The sequence below is a fragment of the Bubalus bubalis genome, chromosome 12, assembly GCF_019923935.1.
Source record: "Bubalus bubalis isolate 160015118507 breed Murrah chromosome 12, NDDB_SH_1, whole genome shotgun sequence".
Taxonomy (NCBI): Eukaryota; Metazoa; Chordata; class Mammalia; order Artiodactyla; family Bovidae; genus Bubalus; species Bubalus bubalis.
The window spans coordinates 2,591,263-2,618,591 of NC_059168.1; the positions used below are offsets into that span (position 1 = coordinate 2,591,263).

Here is a 27,329-nt window from a genome sequence, read left to right on the forward strand (position 1 = left end):
CGGGGCCCCTCCTGGAGGGAGTTACACAGCCAGGCCGCTGCTGCCAGGCTGGAGGCCAAGACCTTCCCTCCCTGACACACGCACAGGGCCAGTTCCGCGTCTACCCCTTTCCTGAGAACCCGGAAGCTCCCAAGCCCCCTCGCCAGTTCCCGCTTTGGCCTAAGAAAGAGGACTTCCCCCAGCAGTGCCTGGTGCGGGTGTACATTGTGCGAGCCTTCCACCTGCAGCCCCAAGACTTCAATGGCCTGGTAACCAGCACCCCCGAGCCGCGGCACTCGGCCTCCCCGCCCTGCCCACCCCTACACCTCACTCTGCACCGCAGCATCCCGGAGCTCCCTCAGGCTGACGCCCAGACTGCCGACTTCCCAAAGGCTCCGTCTGCACAAGGGGCTCCTCTCTGACCCACTCCTGCGTTCCCTCACCAACCCGGGCTGATTCCTATTTCCTGTCCTCCCCTCCCTTCTCTCTCAACCCCAGTGTGACCCTTACGTGATCCTGAAACTGGGACAGACGATGCTTGGCAACCGGGACAAGTACCAGCCCAACACTCTGGACCCCATCTTTGGCGTGTGAGCCGCCCAGTGCGCCGGGTCCCACACCCCTACTCTTCTCCCCCGCGGGTCAGGAGCAGTCCTGGAGGCAGAGAATTCTTCTAGCTTCTGCGTTCCTAGCATCGTGTTCAACGGATGGACAAAGCACCCGCACCAACGGGCAGCCCAGCTCTCCCCTCCCTCTCTAACACGCTGCCCTGGAAGGGAGCTCAGAGTCCTGTACCCCAGGCCTATCAAAAGTTACTCCCAGGATTTCCCTGGTGGTCCGGTGGCTAAGCCTCTGCACTCCCAATGCAGGGGGCCTAGGTTTGACCCTGCTCAGGGAACCAGATCCCACATGCTGCAACTAAGAGTTCTCACGCCACAACCAAAGATACTGCGTGCCACAACTAAGACCCAGAGCAGCCCCCCCAAAAAAAAACAAAAAACAAAAAAAAACTGCTCCCACCAGGACTGAGGGCTGGTTATTGGCAGAGGACAGACATGCCAGGTTCTGCTCTCTATATCCACCGGGACCAAACAGAGTGGCGCACAGGCACGTGGGGCCAGGATGCTGGAGAAACGGAGGCAGGTGAATAACACGGTCCTCAGTCTCTGTCTCCAACACCCTCCCCCCAGGATGTTTGAACTGAGCTGCACCATCCCCCTGGAGAAAGACCTAGAGATCCAGCTATATGACTTTGACCTATTCTCACCTGATGATATGATTGGAACCACAGTCATTGACCTTGAAGACCGACTCCTGTCTGGCTTTGGAGCTCGTTGTGGGCTCTCCAAATCCTATTGCCAGTGAGGACCTGAGCTGGGGTGGGGCGGGGCGGGGGCGGGTGGTGGGCAAGGGAGCAGGTGAGGGTGGAGGAGGGAACCCACAGCTCCCCTTGAAGACATCTGCATCCCGAGCCGGGGAGCCGGGGCCCAAACCCATCTGCAGGCCTGCTGCCAGCACCGGACAGCCTGCAGCGGGCAACAGGGGCTTCTCCAGGACTCGGGTCTCCCCACAGGTCAGGGCCCTTCAGGTGGCGGGATCAGATGCCCCCAAGCTTGCTCTTGGAGCACCACGCCAAGCGAAAGGGACTACCGCCGCCTCTCTTCAGCCCTGAGGGTGACTCTGTTTATTACAACGGGAAAAAATTCGAACTGCAAAGCTTTGGTGAGAAGCATACATACCTGCCAGCAAGCGCAGGGCCAGGCCTCTGCCTCCAGTGGGGCTCAGGATGGAGGCATTGCCAGAGGGCATTGCCCCCCAGCCTGTCCCCTGCACACATGCCAAGTTGCTTCAGTCATGTCCGACTCTGTGTGAACTATGGACTGCAGCCCGCCAGGCTCCTCTGTCCATGGGGTTCTCTGGGGATGGAGTTGGTTGCCATTTCCCGTTCCAGGGGATCTTCCCAACCCAGGGATTGAACCCACAACTCTCTAACCTGCATTGGCAAGAGGGTTCTTTATCACCAGCGCCACCCTGTCCCATATCCTCCTGTAATGGATAACCAAGTCCGCCTCCCAGGCTGAGGGTGAAGGCGGGGCCCACGTGGGGGATGGGAAGGCCCCTGACTTCCTGATACCTCCTCCCCATCCCCTCTCTGATACAGAACTCAAGCCCCCTAGAGCGCGCTTCTTGGGATCTAAGAAAGAGCGCCTGGCTCTGTACCTCCTGCACACCCAGGGGCTGGTACCCGAGCATGTGGAGACCCGCACTCTGTACAGTGACAGCCAGCCGGGCATCGACCAGGTATGCGACTTGAGGGGCCAGAGCGGGAGGCGGGGAAGCCCCACCATCTAGGATGAGAGGGGCAGGAAAGGCCAGGCATGCACAGGTGCGACTGCAAAGATGGCAAATCTGCTCTGGGTGTGTTAATAAGAAGCTGCAGCGATGTCACGCAGAGTGGAGACAGTCAGAGCTGGAAAAGTTGCCGATGAAAAACTGAGGCCCCGTGTCTGCTGTGGAAGCATTTGGGGGCCCCACCCGCCAGGGTCAGACTTCATAACCCTGACTTGGCTGTGAAATGCAGGCTCTGTTTTCTACGCAGCAAGGAACCCCAAACAAAAATAAAAATCCCCACAGGCACCCCAGTGGTCCCCCACCCTCCAGCCACCAGAATGGCTCAGGGCATTCTCCCCATCTCTCGACCTGACAGCACGTCCTACGTAACAAAGTTCTCCGCTGAGCACTTTTTAAAACCACCCTCACTGAACTTGTCTTCTCCTTCAGTGGGGCCGGTTTCAGAATAAAACTAGGTCACGTGGTTTGAAGGACTCACCGTTGGTAGCTCTTTTTGTTGCTCTTGTCCAGTTGCCAAGTCGTGTCCGACTCTGTGACCCCATGGAGTGCAGCACGCCAAGCTTCCCTGTCTTTCACCATCTTCCGGAGTTTGCTCAAACTCACATCCATCGAGACAGTAATGCTGTATAATCATCTCACCCTCTGTTGCTCCCTTCTCCTCCTGCCCTCAATCTTTCCCAGCATTAGGTTATTTTCCAATGAGTCGGCGCTTCACAGCAGGTGGCCGAAGTATTGGTGACTCCTTCTTGCTTTCTTCTCTCCCCTTTCCTCACTGGTTCTATCCCTTCTTGCCTAGACCTCTGTGCTTGGTATCCTTAGGATGTGGTTCCACAACATGAAATGACCTGGAGATCACCAAGCTTACCCTTTTTCAGGGCCACGAGGTGGTTAATCAACACAGCCCCCATCCCATTCGTAGCCCCGTGAGAGAGGCTGTCAGGCAGGGCCTGTTAAATGGCACCCCCTGCAGACCCCAGTACATGTGATGCCCCGGCACCACAGCCCCCAGCCTCACAGCCGCCACACGCCACAAGCGTGTTCTCCTCGCCAAAAAAGAAAGTGGAAGCTGGCGCGTGGTGTGCTGACTTCCTATCTGAAGTCCATCGACCTCCCAGATCCCCCAATGCTTAGTGCTAGAAACACAGCCTCAGCAGGCCTAGACCCTGGGATGGGTACCCCCACCAGGCCAGCATGCCGAGAGTGGGGAGTAGCGGGGCGGGGGGGTTGGCCAAGCCCAGCTTATCCTTGTCCACTCTAGGGAAAGGTGCAAATGTGGGTGGACATCTTCCCCAAGAAGCTTGGGCCTCCCGGCCCCCCAGTCAACATTGGGCCCAGGAAACCTAAAAGGTGAGTGATGCCAAGCAGGGCGGCCCAGCCAGTGTGCGGGGCACCAGCAGGCTCCAACCCCGAGTTACTGGGACACTTTCCCTCTGCTGGGACTCTAGGGCGCCGCTGCTTCATGCAGCACCCCCAAGCCCAGCCCGACTTGCGTGGAAATGGAGCACAGCCCCCCGCCCCCCTCCCAGGCCTGTTCCTTTGCTGAGGCTGCGGTTGGGGAGCTATTCCTCCACAAAGCTTCAGACAATGGTGGCTGCAGGTATGAGCTCCGCTGCGTTATCTGGAAAACCACCCTTGTGGACCCGAAGGAGAAGAGTTTAAGTTACGACAGGATAAACGACATCTATGTCAAAGGGTGAGGGGGCACAGGGTGCCCTCCGGTGTGCCAAGTTCTGTCATTCCTGGGGGTGCTCCTGGTCTCGGGGCATGCCGGGCAGCCCTCCCCCCAGGGCTCCAGCTCAGGGAGTGGGGATGTTCCTGATCTCAGGGTGTGCTGGGCAGCCTTCCCCCTAGGGGCTCCAGCTCAGGGAGTGGGGATGCTCCTGATCTCGGGGTGTGCTGGGCGGCCTTCCCCCCGGGGCTCCAGCTCAGGGAGTGGGGATGCTCCTGATCTCGGGGTGTGCTGGGCAGCCCTCCCCACCGGGGCTCCAGCTCAGGAAGTGGGGACAATCAACCAAGAACCCCAGGTGAGAAGACTCTGGCCCCAGGTGGCTCTTCGGGCTGGAGAAGGACATGCAGAAGACGGATGTCCACTACCGCTCCCTGACGGGGGAGGGCATCTTCAACTGGCGGTTCATCTTCACCTTGGACTTCCTGGCAGCAGAGCACGTGTGTGTCCTGAGCGAGAAGGTAACATGCCCAGGCTTCACAGGTGGCACAGTGGTAAAGAATCCACCTGCTGATGCAGGAGACACAGGTTCGATCCCTGGGGTGGGGAAGATCCCCTGGAGGAGGAAATGGCAACCCACTCCAGTACTCTTGCCTGGAGAATCCCATGGACAGAGGAGCCTGGCAGGCTAAGTGCACGGGGTTGCAGAGTCGGATGCGACTAAGTGACCGAGCACACAGCCAACAGGCCCGAGGTGGGGTGGGGGTGAGACACGCTCCTTCCCTCCCCCCAGAGCCTGCGAGTTGCACAGAGACACTTGGAATGTGGCCTCCTGCCACTCCTACTCCATGGCTGTCCCATCGCTGCTGGGTGGTGAGCGGCTCAGTGGCCATGAACTCTCAAGAAGAGCCAGGCCGGTAATACACGCTCTGCCACCCTCCAGGACTACATATGGAGCCTGGACCCCACGGTGACGAAGTTCCCAGCCCGGCTCATCATCCAGGTCTGGGACAACAACATCATCTCCACGGATGACTTCCTAGGTGAGACCCCGGCGCGGGGCCCGCGGCCACAGGGCAGGGAACTGCCTTCCCGCTGACGACCTTTCTCTGGGTTCAGGGGTCCTGGAGCTGGACTTGTCGGACATGCCCCTCCCGGCCCCGCACGCCAGGCTGTGCTCTGTGAGGATGCTGGAGGCTGACCCCAAGTGGCCCCACTTCCTCCAGCACAAGCACTCGTCCCTCTTTAAGATGAAGAATGTGGCTGGCTGGTGGCCTTGCCAGGTTCTCGATGGTGGCAAATGGCGCTTGTCGGTAGGAACTGGGGCAGGCGCCTGTTGCCTGGGTTACAGGGCTGACTGCTGAGCCACACTGGTTGGTTGCTAAGTCCTGTCCAACTGTTTGCGACCCCATGGACTGTAGCCCACCAAGCTCCTCTGTCCGTGGCATTTCCCAGCAAGAATACTGGAGTGGGTTGCCATTTCCTTCTTCAGAGGATCTTCCTGACCCAGGGGTTGAACCCAAGTCTCCTGCCTTGGTGGGTGAATTCCTTTCCTCTGAGCCACTGGGAAGCCCGCCGTGCCACATAAGCTGGCTCTAACAGACTTCTGGGGGCCTGAGCTGAACCCCTTTTCCCTTCTGAACCCTGGAAGAGGCAGGTTCTTGTTCCTGCTGTCTGAACTCAGTGCCCCCACAACCCATGGTGTTTCTAGGGTAAAGTGAAGATGACCCTGGAGATACTGACAGAAAAGGAAGCCTTAATCAAGGCAGCAGGACGAGGCCAGTCAGAACCCAACCAATACCCTACACTCCATCCTCCCTTGTAAGGGTCCCGCAGGGTAAAGGCACTGAGGCTCTCTTCCTGGTGCAAAAAGCTGAGCTGCTGGGCCTGGCAGTTCGTGTGGGGTGGTGCTGGGGAAGGGGCTGAGAAGTAAAGAGGGGTACTTAACCCACCCCCAACTCCAACTCAATGCTCAGTTATAATCAGGGGAGTGCAGCTGCAGGGAGAGAGGGGTGGGCAGAAGCAGAGCTGCTTTTTTTTAAACTGAAAGCCCTTTTGCTCTGGGTTACTTGACCTGAAGGTTCCCTCTGCCCTCTTCCCTTCTCTGCCAACCCTGCTCCCGGACAGACGCACCCACACCCTGTTCATGTGGTTCCGGTCACCCATTGGGAAATTCATCCGTGTATTCTGGAGACGCTATCGCTTCAGAATCATAGCCACTGCCATCATACTGCTCATAGGGCTTCTGCTGTTCAACTTTATCTATTCGGCTCCAGTGAGTGACAAGCCTAGGGGCAGGGGCAAAGGCGCCGTGCCTCTTGGATGATGTGAGAGTGTGGGGCTGCTACTCCCGGCTGACTGTCGCCCGTTCTCTCCAGAACTATTTGGCCATGAGCTGGATCAAACCGGAACTTCGGCTGAATGCCCCCATTCAAATATACGCCAGCATCATCAATGCGCCAAACACCAGCAGCACCAGCTCTTCCAACCTCACCACTCCCCAGCAGAGCCTGGAACCTACAACGGCCCTCAGGCTGAAACACCTCCAGGGACACGTGACGCACCTGCGGGATATTCTTCCAGCACTTCCCGCCCCACAGAACTAATCCCCCTCATCTGCCAGGCTGGGCTCCTGGCCCACCAACAGCCCCACCCTTCAGCTTCCTACCGGTTCCTTGTTTCTGGGGACTTGGAATAGTCTGGCCATTCTGTTCAGAAACCACTTCCAACAAGCAGGGCAGAGCTGTAATTTTCCACTGAAATAAAGAGCATTTGTAACAGAGAGGCACCTTGTATCTGGGCGACTGACACCACCATAGGCAAGGCCAGCCTCTGGGACGAGACCCAGAATGGCGGGAGGCACCTCTTTGAGCCTCCAGGGCTCATCCACTTTGTGGGCCTCAGGTTGGAGGAAACAGAAGGCCAGGGCATCCGTGGGGAGAGATGGCTCCTGGAGGGTAAGGCCACTGCCCTCCCCCATCATGTGGCCAGGTGGCCCCCTCGTCCTGGGACACAGCTGGGACTCCAGGGCCCAGAGCAACGTTGGGCCCTACTCACGACAGGAAGGCTGCCCTGGGGGCTCAGCTGGAAAGAATCTGCCTGCAATGTGGGAGACTTGGGTTGGGAAGATCCCCTGGAGAAGGGAACTGGCGTGTTTCTAGAACACAAGGCAAGAACCAAAGCAAAAGCTACAACGCTAGTCAGACCTCACACATGTTGCTCTGAGGCTGGCCCTGAGTCGGGGGCTGGAGGTGGTATACCATCTTTCACGTCTTCTTGCCTTCCTCAGAGCCTCAAACAATTCCTGAGCTAGAATCACACGAAAGCCACAAGTGTGGTCTCCTCAAGGCTGAGATCTCCCTCCTGCACCCCCGGTTCGGGCCAGTTCATGAGCCCACCCTTGTGCCCCCAACATAGGTGTCTATCCAGTCTCCCCTGGAGCTCAAAAACACAAAACAGCCATCTGCTTCCTCAGTTCCAAAGAAACTGAAGGCCAAGCCCTGGCGCGTGGGGGCGGTCGGGAGGGCCCCACTGTCACCCCACCTGCAGGAGAGACCTACAGCTCGTGGGAAGGACGCGAGAAAGCCAAAGACGACACCACCACCCCCGGTGGCCAAGGGGACCCCCCTTGCCTTCTGCACCGAGCTCTCCCATCCCAGAAGGCAGGGCAAGGGTGGATGGGCCGAAGGTTTAGCCAAACCCACCCCTAGAAGGAAAGCCACGCAGAAGGGCATGTTTGGTTTTCATCAGCCACGTTAAGACTTTCCCTCCAGCTACAGAAGCACAGGGCTAGGAGAGCCAAGCCCAGACCCTCCAGGGAGAGTCCACCTGTCAGCAACAGAATCACAGGGCAGACAGGAGAGCAGCGCCCGACTCCTCGTCGGGTAAGGCAGTGGCATCAGGGCTGACCCAGAGAGGAAGATGCTCAGGCTCTGCTGCTCAAACAACAGTGAACTCTCCCAGGCACAGGTGACGGGGATCCACTGCTCCCAGATTTACAACCACTGTTTCTTATCACTTAAGGAAGAGAAGCAAGAGTTCCTCTTTGGGGAGCATCCAAACTGAGGCTATAGAAGAAAGGTTCTTACATTCTGACACTCTAAGTAGGATTCCAAAAGTTATGAACACAAAACATGCAGCGAAGCAGGCTCTGGAGCATCCAGAAACATCCCCACGTCCTCAGGTCACGTGGTAGATGTTGCTTTCAGTGTCAAAACGTGGAGCGGTTGCACAGGTAGTCCCACAGCACCCATTACGTCTCCCAAGCATCTCTTGACTTCACACACCTGACCGGGGGCCTAAGGGGCCTAACTGGGAGTGTCACGAACACACCAACAAAACCAAGATCCACCCTCAAGAACAAAGGCCAGAGAGGCAAGCCCCTGCAGAATGCCCCCTCCCCATGGCCACCTAACGAGGGTCAGTGACACCCGAGTGTGTCCTGCAGCCCCAGGCCCTAACGGACAGGCAGCCAGGTGTCTTTTCCAGCTCAGCTTGCATCTGCAGAGAATGATGGAAGGACGGAGAGGCAGGGAAGAGATTTCTATCCAGATTTCCAAGGAAAGTGCCTCAGGTGGACAGGGGCTTGGACAAAAAGCAAAAACCAGTGGCTGGCTGGCCAGAAGGTGTGAGGAGTCACCAGTTTCTAGTCTTTGAAGACTTACAAGTGAAGCCCAAGGGCCCTGTGAGCCCAACAGCAAGGCAGCCTGAGCTCGGTGACTCCTTCTGGTGGTTCTGGCATCACGGCGGCCCAGGTTCTCGCCAGCCCTCTTCACTCCCAAGTGGCGGGACCTTGGGGAAAGGCACATTGCAGCAGCATCACCCGGGGGAGGCTTCCCGAGCCAGAGCTGGCCGTCCTCACAGGTGATGGGGGGAGCCGGCGTCCCTGCCCGCACAGCTCCAGGGACAGACCCGCATGCCCGACCAGGTGCTGGCGACAGGAGGAGGCCCACCCGGCCGGGTGGGGAGGTCGGCGCAGCTCCCCCCGCACGCTGAGGGGACAGTCACGCAGGGCGAGGTTGCGGGGGGCGCTCAGTAGAAACGCTTCCGACTCTGGTCCTGCCATTTGTTGTAGAGTATGATCCCGATGACAATGGCAAAGACGGAAAACACCAGAGAGAAAAAGACGATGAGAAAGAGGGCCAGGCCGCTGAGGGGAGGCAGCGGGGCTGTCACTGAGGAAGCAAGAGAGAAGGAGGTCAGAAGGAGGGCGCCACTCGAGGAGGGAAGGACCAACCGAGAGCTCTTCCAGCTTCTGGGAGCCGGAGCTCCAGTACACCCTTTCCACATGCCAAAACTGAAAACCTAAGCAGCCCTGAACTGCTCATGGGTAATGTGGAGACCAGTGAGAGAGCAAGGGCCAGTGCCCCAGGTGCCCCGGAGAAGAACTCAGAGGGGAGCCAGGCCCCACTGCTGGGCTGCACGGCCCCTGGGCCCCCCAGCAGCCTCAACCCCCTGGCCGGCCGTGGGGCCCTCTCCCGGGACCTCTGTGCTCACTCTCAGGCAGCTTCATGTTGTCCACTGAGGGCAGGAACACGTCCCGATGCAGCTTCTCCTCTTCCGGGGTCCTCTCCACCGTCAGCTCAAACAGCTTCAGGGAAATGACATCATGGTTGTCTAAAGACAGAATGACAAAGGGATGACTCAAGGCACCCTGAGAAGAATGTCCTGGTTCAAGCTTCTAGTCCGCAGCTCACACACAGTGACCTGAAAAAAAAAACAACAACAACCCACCAAAACCTCTTGTTTCTCATCTAAAAGTAAGGACAGGTAACAGGGAATATTCTACGTTACCCTATATATATAGTTTTCATCAACAAGCATGCATTACCTACATAAATTTATTTATTTTATTTTCGGCTGTGTCTCAGTGCAGCAGCTTCTCCTGTTTTGGAGCACGGGCTCTAGAGCACAGGCCTCAGTAATTGTGGCGTACGGGTTTAAGATGCTCCACAGCACGTGGGATCTTCCTGGATCAGGGATTGAAGCTGTGTCTCCTGCATTGGCAGGCGGATTCTTTACCACTGAGCCACAAGGGAAGCCCCCTATATAATTTCAAAATTGAGAGATACTACAAGAACTCAGCCCCAATCACAGGTAAAACCTTTCAGGAGACACAGCAGCCCCACAGCTTCCTTTTAACATGGACTACACACATGATCAAAAGAGGAGAGGGCCACACAGCAGCTGTCTAACGGGCCATGGGCAGGGCACAGCGACTGGCCTGGAACATACTTCCCTTCTGGACTGCGGCTAACTCTTCCCAGTTCCTGTGACCATGACCCTGAATCTCACTATTAATTACCAGAGAAGAATGAAGGAGTTAGGGTCTCAATTTTTTTTCTCTCCCCTTTTAAAGTAACATTATAAACTCACAGATTCAAACATATTTGATGTGTTTCAATCACTGCGGATAGTGACTGCAGCCATGAAATCAAAAGACGTTTGTTCTTTGGAAGAAAAGCTATGACAAACCTGGACAGCTTATTAAAAAGCAGAGACACCGTTTTGCCAACAAAGGTCCATAGAGTCAAAGCTATGGTTTTTCCAGCAATCATGTATGGATGTAAGAGCTGGACCATAAGGAAGGTTGAGCGCCAAAGAATTAATGCTTTTGAACTGTGGTGCTACAGAAGATTCTTGCGAGTCCCTTGGACAACAAGGAGATCAAACCAGTCAATTCTAAAGGAAAACTGTCCTGAATATTCATTGTAAGAACTGATGCTGAAGTTCCAATCCTTTGGCCACGTGATGTGAAGTGCCAACTCACTGGAAAAGACTCTGATGCTGGGAAAGATTGAGGGCAGGAGAGGAGGGCAGCAAGGATGAGATGGCTGGATGGCATCACCGACTCAATGGACGTGAGTTTGGGTAAAGTCCGGGAGTTGGTGATGGACAGGGAGGCCTGGAGTGCTGCAGTCCATGGCGTCGCAAAGAGTCGGACATGACTGAGCGACTAAACTGAACTGAACTGAAGGATGAGATAGTTGGATGGCATCACTGACGCAATGGACATGAGTTTGAGCAAACTTTGAGACAGTGAAGGTCAGGGAAGCCTGGCGTGCTACAATCCATGGGGTGGCAAAGAATCGGACATGAATGAACGACTGAACAACAAAACACACTGACGTTGTACCTCTTACTGATGCTCAACTCAAACCAACTTTACCCAGTGGGAGCCTATTCAAGTTGACTCCTGAGTCCTTTTACAAGAACCTACAAGTTTTTGCTATCTTCTTTGCTTTTCTGGGAAGTTTTTAGCTTGTATTTCCTACCTTAGACCTGGCATCAGACACATTCTCCAGGAAGCTTTTATTCTTGTTAGTGGGAACTGGTATTAAGAGGCCACAAATATGAGTGCAGGGTGCTCAGCACTACGAGGTTGCTACTGCGGACTGGACTTCTTGCCATCTCTATTAATCAGGATGACATTTACAGCTGTTTGGGCTCTTAGAATCTTTAGCAGGTAAAACCAGGTTAAAGAAAAAAACTGGATTTACCTTCAATTAGGAAAAATGTTTTCTGTGCCAGGACTGAGATTAAACAACAGGACAGCCCCCAGTGTCTGACAACAATGGGCCACAGCCGAGCAGACGCTGCCCGTTGCAGATGGCATGTGCCTTTCTGTTCTGACACAAGACAGTTCTATTTCATACCAGCTTCAGTCATAACACACTATGTTAATCAAAAGAACCAAAAGTTTCTTTACCTCAAAAGACGTCATGATTGAGGCTTAGGGGGAGAATGGACATAAAAGAGAAACTTTGCAAACAAGTAGGTAGAAAATCCAGAGAAGATACAAGAGCCTGGTTCTGCTAATGTCACATAAGTCAAGTAAGGCAGGAGTTTCAGGGTAACCGGTCAAATGAGCTCAAGAGAAGACAAAGAGCAAACACACAGAGCAAAGAAACAGAGGGAGCTTTTATACGAACAGTGCCATGGCAGAGACACAGGTCCGAATGCAGCATTTACCATGCTGGTAATTTACAGAGGTGGATGGCCTGTAAACAGAAGCGTCTGTACACACAACACATTCTAAAGTGTGAGCACAGGGTCTCCCCTAGTGGTCCAGTACTTAGGACTCCGTGCTCCCAATGCAGAGGACGCAGGTTCGATCCCTGATTGGGGAACTAAAATCCCACATGTCTTTGGGCAACTAAGCCCAAGAGCCACAGCTACCGAGCTTGTAAGCTCTGTAGTCCACACGCCACATCAAGAGAAGCCCCAGTGCAGCCAAAGTATAAATAAATAAATAAAATGTAGGTTTTATTAAAAAAAAAAAAAGAAATCTGAGCACAAAAGAGTTTGGGGGTCAGTCAAGGAGAAGCTTTGCAAGGAGAAGGGGAAGTCAACATATCGGGTGAAAGGACATGCCTGCAGAAACAGGCACAAGAAAAAGGAGAGCACAGGCTGGAAGCACTGCTTGATGAAGAGTCGAGCGCTGCTTGCTGTTAGCAGCAAGCCTCTCCCAGACACAACTGTGCGAGGTGACCCCAGGCATGGCAATCTGGGCTCTACACACAAGAATGCAGGAAGGGGAGCACTTGTGGGCACCTGCTTGCCAGTGCTCTGCCCAGCGGGCTCTCACGCCCGGGCCTGTCTAGTGAGACATGACCTGAGTTAGGGCCAGTAAGGAGCGCGCATGGCAGTACCTGAGAGATCACCCGTGATGGACGAGGTGCCAAAGTAGTAGCCCCGGGGTAGGCGGACCCCTGGCACCTCTATGCAGTCCCTCCACTCGTGCTTGCCGTCGATGTCCATCATTATCTACAGCACAGAGAGGAGGGGGGCAAGTCAGGGCCGGGCCCCGGCAGCGGAGCGAGACGGCCCGCACTGCCGACGGGCCCGGACGGGGACTCACCGTCAGGTGCCTCTTGACGTAGCGGATCACAAGGAAGGTGTCGTAATGGAGGTTGCGGACGATGGCCGTGCAGCCCCCCAGCTCTGTAGGCCGCCCATCCCGCTCGTGATCGTAGCTGAGGGAGCCGTTGTTCACCATGGCAGAGATGTAGGGGAACACCCGCTGGGAAGGCAGGGGAGGCAAAGCAGAGGGTGGTGAGGAAGCGCTCACAGGAACGCCTGTGCCAACAGTGACGGGACTTCTGCACACAAAGCTGAGTTCTTCACGACAGACCGGACGGCCACTCTGCCTTGTCACTAGCAGCCTCCGAGGGCCCACGCTCAGAGGGTCACTCGAGGGACAAGGCCCAGAAGTGACTGACCTCAGTACCTGCCTCCAGAAATCCTCCTCCCACCTGGGGTGGGTCCAAAATGGCCCCTCTGACACTCTGGGGTCTGACTGGAACCCTCCCAGAGATCAGCACTGGGCACTTATATTCCACCCAAGACTGGTTTTCTTCTTACTTGTATGTGCACGTGCGCTAAGCTGTTACAGTCATGTCTGACTCTTTCCAATCCTCTGGACTGTAGCCCAGAGGTTCCTCTGTCCATGGATTCTCCAGGCATGAATACTGGAGTGGGTTAATATGCCCTTTTCCAGGGGATCTTCCCAACCCAGGGATCGAACCCGAGTCTCCTGTGACTCTTGCATCGCAGGCAAATTCTTTACCACTGAGCCCCTGGGGAAGCCCCTATGTGTATGTATGTGTGTGTGTATATATACACATATATACAAATACATATCACCAACTGCCACGTAAACTTCTTGAAAAATCATTTGTTATGCTTCTTTGTATGTGTCTACCATAGCTCCACCTCTTCCCCCCCAAGGGCAAGTACTAGGTTGGCCAAAAAGTTTTAATTTTCCATTAACAGCTTATGGACAAACTTGAATGAACTTTTTGGCCAATCCAATATTCGCTGCACCCAGTTATTCTGTTCAAAAATACCTGCTCGCTCAGGGAACTCTTTCCATTTAGGATAGCACCTTTCAAATTCTAACATTCTATAAGCACATGATGTGAAATGGACCAGGACTCAGAAAGGACAGTGCCAGAACCAGGTGGTCTGGTGGTGCCCTCCAGCCACAGGTGACTATCCTCAGTCAAAAGACCTTCTGGCCCGTCACGACACACAACTTCTCCCAGTAATACTCAGTGGGCAAGGTTCTCCTACTGAAAGTCTCCCCGGAGCCCACCCATCTTTCCACCTACTTTGGAGACCCTCTCTCTCCAACAGCCCTTGTGGAGCAAATTCTTCCTTAGAAATGACAAGCTAACCATTTCACAACAAGCCTGGGGCTAAGGCAGTGAAGAGAGAGGCAGGGTGATGAGAGGACAGGAAGCATGAGACATGCCACTGCTCTGCGGGGTTCCTCGTTGTTCTAGACAATCAACATGCAAGATGAAGATGCAGGCGGAACTGGAGACTGGTGACTCTGGAGACAATGGCCACACAGACTGTGAACAGTCGCAAATGTTGGATGGGCACACAAGGGAATCGGGGATGGCCACAGTGAGTCAAGAATTGAGTACCTGGACTCCTGGAGAATACCGCCTCTTCTGGGCCTGAGAGGGTCCAGCAGGTTATTATAAAAACAAGACAGGGCACAGAAGACAGGAGACCAAGTCAGAAAGAAACATCTGTGCAAGAGCTATGACCCAGCTGCAGTGGAAGAGCACCAATCTCAATCCCCAAACCAATCTCAATCCCCAAATGGAATTTTAGTGTCCACAGAGGGCATTCCACAAGTCCTCAGTCCCCTCAAAATTATAGGCAAAAATAATTGTAGGCAAAAAACTACACGAGCAGGTACTTGCACATTTTCTAAGGAGAAGGTCTGCTGTTATCATCAGATTCTCAAGGGGGTCCATTAGGAAGACCTCTCTAACCCACTGCTGCTGCTGCTGCTAAGTCGCTTCAGTCGTGTCCGACTCTGCGACCCCATGGACTGCAGCCTACCAGGCTTCTCCGTCCCTGGGATTCTCCAGGCAAGAACACTGGAGTGGGTTGCTATTTCCTTTTCCAGTGCATGAAAGTGGAAAGTGAAACTGAAGTCGCTCAGTTGTGTCTGACTCTTAGCGACCCCATGGACTGCAGCTTACCAGGCTCCTCCATCCATGGGATTTTCCGGGCAACAGTACTGGAGTGGGGTGCCATTGCCTTCTCCCCTCTAACCCACACAGGGTCCTAAAACTTTCAGAACTTTATAAAAACACCCAGCATCACATTCTCTAGGCAGGCCTCACTTATGTCTCTGACAGTCCAAAGGTCAGGCCATGAGTTTGTCTGTGCCCAGATGACAGTACTTCTGTGGCAAGGAGAGAGATGAGGGTGATAAATATGGCTAGATTCTTCCAAATTCAAGATGTCCTTTACTGCCCAGGATCTCAGGCTGTAGCTCTTGCCCAGAAGACAAAAATCCCACCACTTGAGAGACTATGAAATTAACTCTAATCCAAAGGGATCATTTACCCTCTAATTGAGTCTTATGGACATATATCTCCAAACAGTTATTGTTATTCTAACCTACAACACGTGGGCAAGAAAAAGCTCCGTGGGAACGCTGCAGCAGGACAGATTTAGAAAAGTCACAAGGTTCAAGGGTGTTTAGCTTTGCTCCAAAAAAACTGCTCCAGTTCTCAGCACTAGCAATAAGAGATACCTACACAAGCTCAGTTTAGCCCTGCCCTACTGTGGGCCAAGGGGTAGAACCCAAAGCATTCCTTTCTCTAATACTGGGTATGCCAGGGACTGTCCCGGACGCTGGATGCTCAATGGGAAATAAGACGGGCAGATGCCTGCTCTCGTGGAGCTGACATTAGAGGAAAGGAGACAATCAATCAATCTTGTTGTTCAACTGCTCAGTCAGGTCCGACTCTTTGCGACCCCATGGACTGCAGCACCCCAGGCTTCCCTGTCCTTCTCTATCTCCCAGAGTTTGCTCAAACCCATATCCATTGAGTTGATGATGCCATCCAACCATCTCGTCCTCTGTCGCCCCCTTCTCCTTTTGCTCTCAATCTTTCCCAGCATCAGGGTCTTTTCCAGTGAGTCAGTTCTTCACATTACATGGCCAAAGGATTGGAGCTTCAGCATCAGTCCTTCCAATGAATATTCAGGGTTGATTTCCTTTAGGATGGACAGGTTTGATCTCTTTGTTGTCCAAGGGACTCTCAAGAGTCTTCTCCAGCACCACAGTTCGAAAGCATCAATTCTTTGGCACTCAGCTTTCTTTATGGTCCAACTCTCACATCCATACATGACCACTGGAAAACCATAGCTTTGACTATATGGACCTTTGTTGGCAAAGTGATGTCTCTGTTTTTTAAAATGCTATCTAGGTTGGTCATAGCTTTTCTTCCAAGGAGTAATCGTCTTTTAATTTCATGGCTGCAGTCACCATCTGCAGTGATTTTGGAGCCCAAGAAAATAAAGTCTGTCACTGTCTGAGACAGTGATAAATACTATGATGAAAATAAAATAGGCAATACAATACAGAGGAGAAATATACCTGAGGAGACAACACCTGAACTGAGACCAAGCAGTGAGAGGGAATCCACCAAGAAATCTGGGGGCTGAAGAAGCACGAGGTTAGCATCTTCAGAACTAGGGGTGTCTGCAACTCAGTGAGTGAAGAACAGGCTGGTGGGAGCTGAGGCGGGAGCCAGACCACGCTGGGCCTTACAGGGCACAGTAAGGGTCTTGGGGGAGCCTCAGATCAGCTCCCCAGCTGTTCTCTTATACCACCGGTGGCCTATGTACAGGACTACACAAGGTATGAAATGAATCAGTGGACAATTAAACTGCTGGAAAACTACTCTCTACCACTATGATTTAGGACAAGGGAATTATGAATGCGTTGTCAGCAGTTTACTGAAATGGGCTTCGGACGAAGAAAGTGCATAACTTCAGTGTACAATGAGGGAAAAGAAGGGATTGAAAACGCACTCGGGAGCTCTGGTGATCCCAAGCCTTGCTTGATGTATCAACCCCAGTACCTGGGATCAGAAGTTTAAGTTGTAACTTTTGAGGGAGTGCTGAGAACAGTGATCTTTAACCTAAGGGGTCCTCACTCTTGCCAAGGCTGGTGAGGCACCCTCTTTTTCAGCACCAGCCAGAGTCAGGTGGGCCTCAGCCTGACCTGGGGGAGCTTTCCAACTGCACATACATGAGGGAACTACAGTCAGAGAGCCTCATTCAGCAGGTTTAGAATGGGGCATGGGACTATGTATTTTTTAAAAGGCAGGACTTCCCTGGTGGTCCAGCGGTTGAGAAGCTGCCTCCCAAAGCACGGGCCACAGGTTTGATCCCTGGTTGGGGAACTAAGGTCCCACAGCCTCGGGGTAACAACTAGAGAGCCTGTGCGCCGCTACTAAGACCTGATGTAGATAACCAATTAAAAATTAAAAAAAAATAAAAGGCGCTATGGATGATTGGGATGTGCCAGGTGAATTTAAGAAATATAGCACTAGACAGAGGCCTACAGCTTCAAAGCTGGAATCTGTCCACTTCAGCAACTCATGGCTTGGCCTTCAACTTGCCACCTCACGTTAACCCTAAGTCTTTAAATGCCACTTTAACTTCTACGCCCAGTCAGGAGTTCCTGAAGGGTTTCCCAGGTACCCACTAATTTCACACACAAGCTAAGTTTCTTTGCTTGAAAGCAGCTTATATACAGCCAGAACCAAAGGCAGAAGAATCACCCTGACTGTGGCAAAGGTGGCCGTTTCATTCCTCTTTGAAGAGTCACCAAAAATTAGGAGCTCCTGCCTGCTGTGCCTGAAGAGCGGGGAAGTGTTTTTAACTTTTTGTACTACAAGGTACTATTATACCTTCAGCACACCTTGAATGCAAAGAGACGCGTGAACTTGTGAATCCTATGCTAAAACCCCACAGGTGCAGAGCACACTCGCTGTGACTCGCCAGGTAGAAAAAGGGGCACACGCAGCCCTCAGGAGGCCTCCACTGCCGCCTGCGTCATCTCGGAGATTCTCTATCCGCATTGTGAGCAGAGAGGGCAATACACAGCTCCCAGGGCTCGCTATGAAGATGACGTGCAATACGCAGCGCGTTCAGCACAGTGCCTGGCATTCGAAAGGCAGTCAACACTCATTCAATGACTAAGTGAGTTTCTAGATCTAAATACAGTTTACAGGTGCTCATATGTAAACACAAAACCAAACATATGTTTTTTAGAGCAGCAATTCCCAGACCACTGGCTGTTATGGACCACTAAAAATCTCCAAACACATAACACATTCTGGGGATTAATAGGTTTGCTTTTTCTTGATTTTTTTTTTTAACCTATTAAATATGTTAAAATACAATTAAAATACAATAACTGTATTAAAATATAATGACAAGACAGCCATCTAAAATAAACATGTTTTAAAAAGAACATTTTAAATGAAAAAAAAAAGAAATATTTCATAATAAATAAATAATAAAACATTTCACATTTACAAGAAGTCACGTCACTGTTCCTACTGTCAAACCAGGGAAACTGTTACCAACCAACACAAGTCTATGAACCAGCATCCAGGAGTCACTCTCAGAGCAGGCTTACCAACCTAAACCACACTGCATGAGCAAGCTGACCAGGTCTGCTCTCTGGAACCCAGGTGTGAAGACAAGGAGGATGGGAGGGGAGAGCAGAGCACGGGGCCGCAGCAGCACCGCCGAGATGCCTGCAAATGCCCCTGGGGATGTCACTTGGTGCTGTGAACACTAACGGCCAGCGCCTTCTGAGAGCTCACCCTGTGCCTGCGCTTTCTGAGAGCTTGCCCTGTGCCTAAGAGGCACGCCTGAGCCTTCACTGCTACGCACCGTCACGGCAGCACAGGAATGCCGCGCTGTGCTGTCAAGCCTCAGTTGCATCCAACTCTTTGCAACCCTATGAACAGACTGTAGCCCACCAGGCTCCTCTGTCCATGGGATTTCCCAGGCAAGAATACTGGAGTGGGTTGCCATTTCCACCTCCAGAGGATCTTCCCAACCCAGGGATCGAACCCCTGTCTCCTTCGTGCCCTGCACTGCAGGTGGATTCTTTACCACTGAACCACTGGGAAAGCCCAGTAGATGAATGCTCTTGTTAATGAGAAGATAATTCAACTCTGTGGAAGAGGAGACCTTGTCTAAAGTTCTACTTTGGGGAACCCAGGAACCTCCTGAAATTGCATGTATAATCTTATTGTATTCAACTGTAGCAGAAATACATTTCTACTTCTCAGCCTCAATCCCTAATGACATCTGAGAGCTGGCCAATATTCCTGGGACCTAATTTCCAAAGGAGTGTCTCTTAGAAAACACTGCCTCACCAAGGATTGAGAAAAAACAAACAAACCCCACTAAATCACATCCAAATAGTATAACGAGAGAATTTATGAAGTTACAGAGTTCTTTTAATAATGTAAAAATTCTTTCCACCAACAATGAAGAGATCAAGAGGGATCAGTGTTTTCATCAACATAAAGATTGGAGGGAATGTGTTGTTAAATTCACAGCATATTATTGCTTATTCCAGTTTCAAAAGAGGAAAAACAATCATTACATTAAAAAAATATGGGAAGTACATGAAACTCGACTTCCAAGCTGGCCTGATCTCAGAAGAGCAGTGAGCTGCCCACGCCACTCGCCAACCAGCTGTTTCTGCGTTCAGGGGTCCTTTATGCCAGCTATATATGGGATTCACCTAGAGATGTTTGAAAAGGTTAAGCTGCCCATCAGACTCTCTGAGCTTGGGGCCTGGAGAGCAGTGGCTTTAAATGCTTTGCAGATAATTCCAAGGGCAGTTGCAGCTGAGGCAGAAAAGTCCCAGTTTTAACCACCTGAAACTGATATTTTTGGTTAACATCTACTCTCCTTACAAAACAAGGCCCATCAGATCTGCCCTCTTAAGCAGAATGACTCCTGCCTGATGGTGAAATGGAAGCTAAGAGAGCGTGAATGATTTATTTCTGGGAGAAACAGAGAGCCACATGTAAAACTCTAGTCAAGCCCTAAAGCCCACGCGTGCTTCAGATGCATTTCTAACCACCACTATTTCCTCAACGGGACTGCAAACCCTTCTCACGACGTCCCGCTCATTAAGATCCTTTAGTGCACTTACCCTCTAAAACACTTTTAGCTCCAGACTCCCTGATAGGCACACCACCCTTCAGAACTCGCCCCACCATGTGCATGGTGAGGGCGAGTCACCTACACTCAAATAGCTCTGCTGCTGGTCTAAACAGTCAGGTCACCAGCTACCTGAGGAGACGCTGCTCAGTCACAGTGGCCCATGAACGTGCTTGGAACAGAAGAGCGTTAGCAGCAAAGAACGCAAGGTGAAGGGCGGCCTTGGAACACAGGGAGACTGAGGGCCCTCTTTTTCTCTCTAGCCTCATCTCTCTCTCACCCCGCCCCTTCCCCTTCACATTCATTGTCCTGTCTCTAACTTTAACACATTAACATATGCTTTTCTATCTGCATCTAATCTGATCTAATTCTGCAGATTTCAAAGTCAGTATCACTTCCTGGAGGAAGTCCCCCGCCAGGTGAGATGCTCCTGCCAGGTCTTCCGAGAGCACCTCCGCAGAGCCCCCATCAGCATGCTCACACGCCAGGGCTACCGAGCGCGAGGGCCACGCGGATCTCGTGCACTGATTCCCGGGCCGGGCACCTCAATAGTGGCTGATGTCTGGCAGACTGAAGAAGAGCCCAGAAGTGACACCGAGAAGCAAGTCTCTAATTGACCCACAATGAAAGGTTCCCCTCGTAACTCAGGTCTCACTTTCCACCCCCTTTAAGCCAAACTCTGTGCGGAAATGTGAAAAACTGCTGAAGCTGGGTTTGCATAGACAATGATCTGTTCATCCAATTTGTTTTTATACGTTTGAAAATTTTCATAAAGAACTTTTTGGGGAAAAAGTAAGTTCTGCTTCCATTTCTAATCGTGCCTTTCTTGCTAAATATTATTTAGTGATAGGATACCCAGCAACAACATGTCCTAATCATTTTCCCACCATCTGCTGGCAGTCACCAGGCACAGAGCGCACACAGCCCTGCTGCTAGTATAAGCAAGTACCAGAGAACCCTATGGGCAGCTACCGAAATGCAGGATGCTTCTGCTAACAGCCAGACTGCTGTTGCTGTTTAGTCACTAAGTCGTTTCTGACTCTTTTGTGCCCCCCTGGCGGGACTGTAGCCCGCCAGGCTCCTCTGTCCATGTGATTTCCCAGGCAAGAATACTGGAGCAGGTTGCCATTTCCTCTTCTGGGTAGTCTTTCCAACCCAGGGATTGAACCCGTGTCTCCTGCAGTGGAAGGCAGATTCTTTACCACTGAGCTACCAGGGAAGTCGACTGGATCCTCTACCAGGTTTCAACAAAATGCTGAGATTTCATCAATATCTTTTTACAGCCTTTCCTAGAGGAAGAGAAGAAGAAGAAGAAAAGGATACTGGCAACAGGGAGTAGCTGCAGAAGAGAGATCGGCAGCGACACAGGATGTCAGGGGAGTAGAGGCATACAGGTCAGCTCGCTCTGGTGCTGGCCTAGGAGCCAAGCACCACCCGGCCACGCATGCTCGAGTCTAGTGGCTCCCAATGTGCGCAACAAAGAACACTGTTTAACACTGAAAAGCCCTCATCACGAGGACCACTCCCAAGACTGTGCACCATGAACGACTCTCTTCTAGGAAAAAAAAACTGACACAGACATTAACTCTGTGCAACAGACAAAGAAAATAGAACCAAACCCCTCACTTCCTCTTCCGTGTTCCCTCCTGAACAACATTCCTAAGGCAAAGGGCTGTGATGTCAGTTCAGTGTGGCTGACCTAAGCTATGACACTGGCCATTACCTCTTGCTGCTTCTCCTCATTGGGATAGGTGTCTACAAATACTCCCAGCCCCACAAATTTGTCCATGTTTCCAAACACAGGCCCTAGAGAGAGAGAACAGACGATGAACAACAGTGAAACAAAGCCAAGAGTTGATAAAGGAGTAACACATCACTGTGATGGAGGAAAAAGTGAGATTCAGAGGACCCCCAGGCGTCCCTTTAAGATGAGGAAACAGCTGTAACAAGCATTCAGTAAGCACCTGCAGTTGATTGTCATTAAAGGGGAGAGAGAGAAGGCCAGCGTCTCCTTGCTTAGCACCCCAGCTGCTCCCTGATGTGACCTGGTTGCTAAGGTGCCCCTGAAGCATTCTGCTTCACAAACACTTGTTGAAGACTATGCCCCCGAGTGAACTGAATCCCCAAGTTTCTGCTTCTAACTGCAGAAGAGATCAGGTCAGATCAGGCTCAGTTTGTCTTGTACTTGCAGCAGAGCCTCCAGTACAAACAGGAAAAACAGCTAACTCTTCTCCTTTCTCCTGACTCAGGAGTTCTGAGATAGGTCTCTACTCGGGCGCAGGAGAAATGCCCAGTGTCAGTATTTGGTGGGGGGCGGCCAGTGGTTTCCTTCAGCCAACTGGGCCGTGAAGTTTCAAAGAGAAAGCGGAAGTAACCAATAAACAAGAAACCATCCCAGGATGAGTCAAGGTCAGCTGTTTTTAGGACTCAGACCCCATTCTAGAGACTAAACAGGCCAGTGTTTATCCAAACATCAAGGGAGAGGGAATACCGCTGGCACTGTGAAGTCGTGCCCACCTCACGAAGAGGGCACGTGAGAAAGCAGGCCTGTCACACCCCCACAAGCACAGCCCAGGGCCCCAGTACCTGGCTGCATCCGATCCTTCGTGTACCAGATGGCCAAGCCATCCCCGTGCAGGTTCTTCTTCCCTTGCCCGTGGATTCGGAAGTGCACCTGCAACTCCCAGTCTCTCAGGAAACATGGCTAAAGGGAAAGAGACGCTGCAATCAAAGAGGAGCCTAAGACACCAGGCCTCGGGCCCTCATCCACGGCCTACAGACTTGGAAAACACAAACGCGGGGGACGCGAGGCTAAGAGGTAAAACCAAAATTTAAGACTTGCTAAGGGTTTGTGTAGTAAAATTAAACAGATTGAGCCATTTATCTGTATGCGGTATTTAATATGAAAAGTGAACACACCTCCCAATCAGCGTCACCATCTCCCAACAGAAACAGGATAGCATCCCAGGGTTGGAAAAGATGAGAGAACTTCATGTTAGACTACTGTGATCCTATGCCCACCCAGCAAAAGATCTCAGCGTCCAGGATAGAGGTGGCTGAATTAATACTCATCTGCAATTATGATCACCCCTCTGAGAGAAAGACTCTAACAAGCTGGGATCTCAAGAAAGGTCAAGGCCTCATTCATTACAAAAGAAAAAGATAACCTAAGTCATCTCCAGGAATAATTAACATCTGCTACAAACAACTCTAATTAGCTAGACTTGGCCCTATGCCAAGCTGAGGGGCAACCCAGAGTTCCCACGAGAAGGGATAAGCTATGCCCCCACCAGCGTCAGGCCCTCAGGCAAGGAGCAGAAATCCACCAAAGGAGACACCCCCGGCCCCACCACAGAGACAGCCTCTGGTGGAAAAACACGAAGGAGGTAGGCACTAAACAGACTCCTGTTTTTCTTTTGAACTGTGTATCAAAACCTTGGGGAAAAAAAAAAAAGTAGAGACAGAAGTAAGTGGATAATTCAGTGTTCTAAATAGTTGAACACTTTCAAAGAGAAACTAGAGTAGGTATTTAGAGAGGCTCCTGGTTAAGCTTCACCGTGAAAAACGAGGGGAAGGAAGAGCAGATAGGCCAGTTCAGGCAAAGGCCCTCCATGTAGATTGTTCAGAAACAAACAAACAAAAAAAACCAGTAGACTGCTCTGGCTCTTTAGCAACAATTATTTGCAGCTTCCATTTTCAATTTCTGGGAAATCTCTTAAAATGCTAGTATTAGTACATAGTCAAAATAAAAGGGGTGTGGACACTTCCGAGTTCACCAAAGAACCCTGAAATCTCCAATAGCTTCCCCTCCTCTGATAAGCCAAGCCCCCAGTTGTCATCCTGGGTTCTCATCTTTCTGCTATTTGATTTTGATTTCAGAGCAAGAGTGAAATTCAGTGGCCGGAAGCTGCCCCCATAGCCAGTGGGGTATTACGCCTCTGGGAAGACACTGAGCCAAGAGGCCTCCGCCGCTCTTGCCATTGGCCTCGTGTAGCACAATGTCACACAGCCCTGCTAAGGGTTATGTCTAACAGTGGGTCTCAAAGTTTGCTGCATGTCAGATTCACCCAGGGAGCTTTTAAAAATCCAAGTGTCCAGGATGTACCCATTCTAATTAAATTAGCATCTCTGGGGGTGGGACCCAGCCACCAACTCCAAAGGACAGCCAAATTGGAGCACTACTGCTCAAACAAATCCATCCTATTCAAATAACTCAGAAACAATGCTAAGGCTCACTCTGACAGTCAGATAACAAAAAATATAGGTAACAGAGAATCTGAAAAAGAGCAAGATAACTAGATCCTAGACTAGAATCACTGCTACATAAAAGGGTTACAAAGAGACAGCCAGCAAGATAACAGCAAAGTATCAAGCCTTGGACAAAATCACTTATAATCCATAGACCTGTATCAGTGACTCTTGTAACAGACATATAACAAACAACAGCGCATTTCTGTAACCATCTTAACTTCCCAAAGCTTTTTCATGTCTATTGCCTTATTTTACTCTCACAGTAACCCTGGTGGGCAAGTAGAACCAATATGATGAAGCTCATTGACAGTGGGAGAAACTGAAAACTGAGAGAGGATAAATAACTGCCAGGGCTCACAGAGGGTCTGTGAGACCACCAGATTGAGAATTCAAGTCTTTCAGCCGCCAGCCCTCCACCTCTTCTATCCAAGCACACTGCCCTGCATTCCGTCCAAGAATGAGCTCAGCACTGCAATCTGGGTTAAGGGGCCAGAGTATACAAATAGCTCACATAGAAACTTCTTGTCTCTCTGCTTCTTCAGAATTCTCTGCCACATAAAATGAGCAGGGACAAGAAACTGTTCCTTTTTCTGACGTGCACTTATCCACAACCAATGATAAAAACCATGGGAAAGTAAGTTCTTAGCCTCTGAGCACCCAAAAGAAAGTATTCAAGAATGCCAAGGTCACGCCCCAAAGTAAAGTGATCATAAAAGATTTGCAAAGAGCCCTGGAAACCGAAAAGAAAGCATCATCTTACACTTGTACAAAATCACAGTGCAGCCACACCAGGAATACTGCATTCACTTCTTGCCGCCATACCTCAAGGAAGACAATGTCGCTAGAAAAGGCCCAGAGAAGGACAAAGAAAATGACCAAGGGCTCAAAGTGGCTTTTACATGAAAATAAAATTTAAAATTCAACTCAAAAGGAAATAACAAGGGGTGAGGGGGAAGGGGGTCAGGGATACTGGAATGAAGTGTTGGATAAATTTAAGAGTAGTTTTTTATTTTATAAAGCAAAGTAATTAAATGTGAGTTGACTTATTAACCTCCAAAGTAACACTATCAGGTCAATCAGGAACTAAAGACATTTCAGAAAACTGAATCAAAACCAATTATTTGCTATAATTAGGGGAAGAGAGATCATCTCCCTAAATATCTGATTTCAATATGAACGTCATCATAATCTCTCAAATGAAAATACTTCATATTCACAGAAGACAGAATATGGAGGCGGGGGCGGGGACTGAGAATAAGTCAGTATGCCACTGAACTTTTTCAGTATTTTTCTGGGTCACCAACACAGAAGGGAAAAAGATTCTTACCACCCGGTTCCACAGGGCACCCTGTTTACTTTGCATATCCGGGGTAAGGCGGATATACTGGGTCATCACCATGGCATTGCCCATCAGATTCCACAGAGAAGAACTGCTTGTGCCCACACCTACGGGGAGGAAGTAGATCAGTTCATTCTCTTCAACCCCAACCTATTTGGAAAACCGCCATGGGCCCTCTGAAAGCTGGAGTCATCTTTCTTCCCCCTTCATGTCCCACCTCCTGTCACTCATTAAATCTTAACTCTTTACCACCTTTCTTCTTTTCACAAAGACTTTCTCAGGTGAAGACCCTAGAGCACATCAGAGTTGTCACTTCATCCACGCCACAGTAACCATGCTCAGATTCATTCTTCCCCATTTTATATGTGAGTAAACTTTAGCACCGTGAAAGAAAAAATTTCCCCAGTTATACAAAAAGAGCTTGACTCTCTGGGGCTCTAGGGCTTAATCACATTCTTTCTTTGAAGGAGAAGCTACTTTCCCCCTTACCTCAGACTATCAGCCCTTGCAAGTGAGAGCTCTGTGTCTGTTACCCACCATATTAGCAAGGAGGAGGCACTGGAGACATCCTCTAAGTGAATAAGCAATCACCTTTAGCAGCAGAGTATACTCTCTTATGCTTTGTGTTTTTGTTTGTATGCTGTCCCCATATCCTCCAGTAGGGAAACAAATTAAGCCATCTGCACTGATTTGGTCCTGTCTGTAGCTAACCATGTAAATTTGCTGGTTGATGAGTTGTGCCTAGTGGCCTATGTACACTAAACACACCAAAGCTAACCAGCCTCTTTTATCAGTAGGGCTCCTGGACTGGAGAAGAATAGGTGTCTTAATTGACAACAGCATTTTATCTTCTCAGTGCGGCCAAGTTCTACCCCAGTTCTGCCTCATGCTTTATTTCTCGCACATCCACAGCTCCATCAGAAGCCCAGCTTACTGCTAGTGGCCCTCAATCACGGTCCACCGTTCGCAGTTCTCTCCCCTGCCCACCTTCCACCTGTCCATCTCTAAATCCCCTTCATCCACGCCCGGAGCTAGTGGCATCCGAGAACCCTGCTTCGACCTGCTGGAAACTTCCAGGACTAATTCCGAGGGGTGGGGAGAGAGAAAGCTGACCCCTGCCCTTAGGATCCGTGGCTCCCGAACACAGCCAGAGTCCCCAGGGGCTCCCACCCACCGCCCCCAGCTTCCTCGGGGTCACGAAGCCCTTCGCCGCCCTCGCCTCTACGGACAAGCTGAGGTCCCGAAGCCCTCCCCGTGCACGACCACCTAGCTCCCGGCGCCTCACCCTGGTAGGGCTTCGACAGCGAGTGCTCCCGTTTCAAGTACTCGAACGTTTGACCCGCCCCGACTTGTCGTGGCCCCTGCCCAGACCCTAGCAAAAGGAGAAGGAGCAACATCCTGGAAACTTCCCGTGCCGACAAACGCCGCCGCCACCGCTGCCACCACCCAGAAGGTCCCAGGGCCACCGCCATCTTTCCCACCGCCGTCCCTTCATTAAAAGCCCGCCCCGTCCTCCAAGCCATTGGTCCGTGGGACCATCTGCTTCACGTCCTATTGGCTCTCATATAATCCCCGCCCCCGCAGGTGAGACTTTCACCGATTGGCTGGCTTGAGTACCAGTTGCCTTGCCAACCCGCCTGGACTCCCTTACGTTTTTGCATTTATCCTGAGTGCCAGTAGGCCTCCTGGCATACATAGTGATTTCCATTTTGTGTCTGCGTTCTG

The 27,329-nt window shown here is 51.4% G+C and overlaps 2 protein-coding genes across 7 annotated transcripts in view; one reads left to right on the forward strand and one right to left on the reverse strand.

Moving 5' to 3' along the window:
- Nucleotides 1-7,756, forward strand: part of FER1L5 (fer-1 like family member 5) — a 47,245-nt gene extending 39,489 nt beyond the window's left edge. Inside the window, exons 27-40 of the mRNA XM_045162410.1 lie at nt 87-248; nt 478-569; nt 1,170-1,340; nt 1,553-1,701; nt 2,141-2,280; nt 3,590-3,678; nt 3,929-4,024; nt 4,377-4,518; nt 4,941-5,040; nt 5,117-5,310; nt 5,709-5,818; nt 6,125-6,272; nt 6,376-6,552; nt 7,415-7,756. Coding sequence (XP_045018345.1) covers nt 87-248; nt 478-569; nt 1,170-1,340; nt 1,553-1,701; nt 2,141-2,280; nt 3,590-3,678; nt 3,929-4,024; nt 4,377-4,518; nt 4,941-5,040; nt 5,117-5,310; nt 5,709-5,818; nt 6,125-6,272; nt 6,376-6,552; nt 7,415-7,756 — 2,112 coding nt within the window. The remainder of the gene's footprint in view (nt 1-86; nt 249-477; nt 570-1,169; nt 1,341-1,552; nt 1,702-2,140; nt 2,281-3,589; nt 3,679-3,928; nt 4,025-4,376; nt 4,519-4,940; nt 5,041-5,116; nt 5,311-5,708; nt 5,819-6,124; nt 6,273-6,375; nt 6,553-7,414) is intronic.
- LMAN2L (lectin, mannose binding 2 like) lies at nt 7,733-27,111 on the reverse strand. Of its 6 annotated transcripts, none has more exons than XM_006059871.4 (9): nt 26,890-27,111; nt 25,593-25,711; nt 22,601-22,718; nt 21,738-21,820; nt 14,431-14,463; nt 12,858-13,019; nt 12,649-12,763; nt 9,494-9,613; nt 7,733-8,788 (listed from the first exon to the last, which is right to left on the reverse strand). In XM_006059871.4, exons 1-9 carry the CDS (start codon nt 27,074-27,076, stop codon nt 8,769-8,771), a joined length of 957 nt encoding a protein of 318 aa, XP_006059933.2. In that variant the 5' UTR covers nt 27,077-27,111; the 3' UTR covers nt 7,733-8,768. The 6 variants fall into 6 exon arrangements, with proteins under 6 accessions (XP_006059933.2, XP_006059931.2, XP_025116423.1 ...); XM_006059869.4 differs by having other exon boundaries at nt 7,733-9,171; nt 26,890-27,110; XM_025260638.3 differs by lacking the exon at nt 26,890-27,111 and adding an exon at nt 25,026-25,106 and having other exon boundaries at nt 7,733-9,171.
- Nucleotides 27,112-27,329: the final 218 nt, after the last annotated feature.

Excerpts from the sequence above, each read along its gene's own strand:
- LMAN2L (XM_006059869.4), bottom strand. The coding sequence starts at position 27,076 with ATGGCGGTGGCCCTGGGACCTTCTGGGTGGTGGCAGCGGTGGCGGCGG. Across the intron at positions 21,821-22,600 it reads GAAGGATCGGATGCAGCCAG|GGCCTGTGTTTGGAAACATG; the intron begins GTACTGGGGCCC and ends CTCTCTCTCTAG. Across the intron at positions 13,020-14,430 it reads GGTATTCTCCAGGAGTCCAG|CGGGTGTTCCCCTACATCTC; the intron begins GTACTCAATTCT and ends CTGCCTTCCCAG.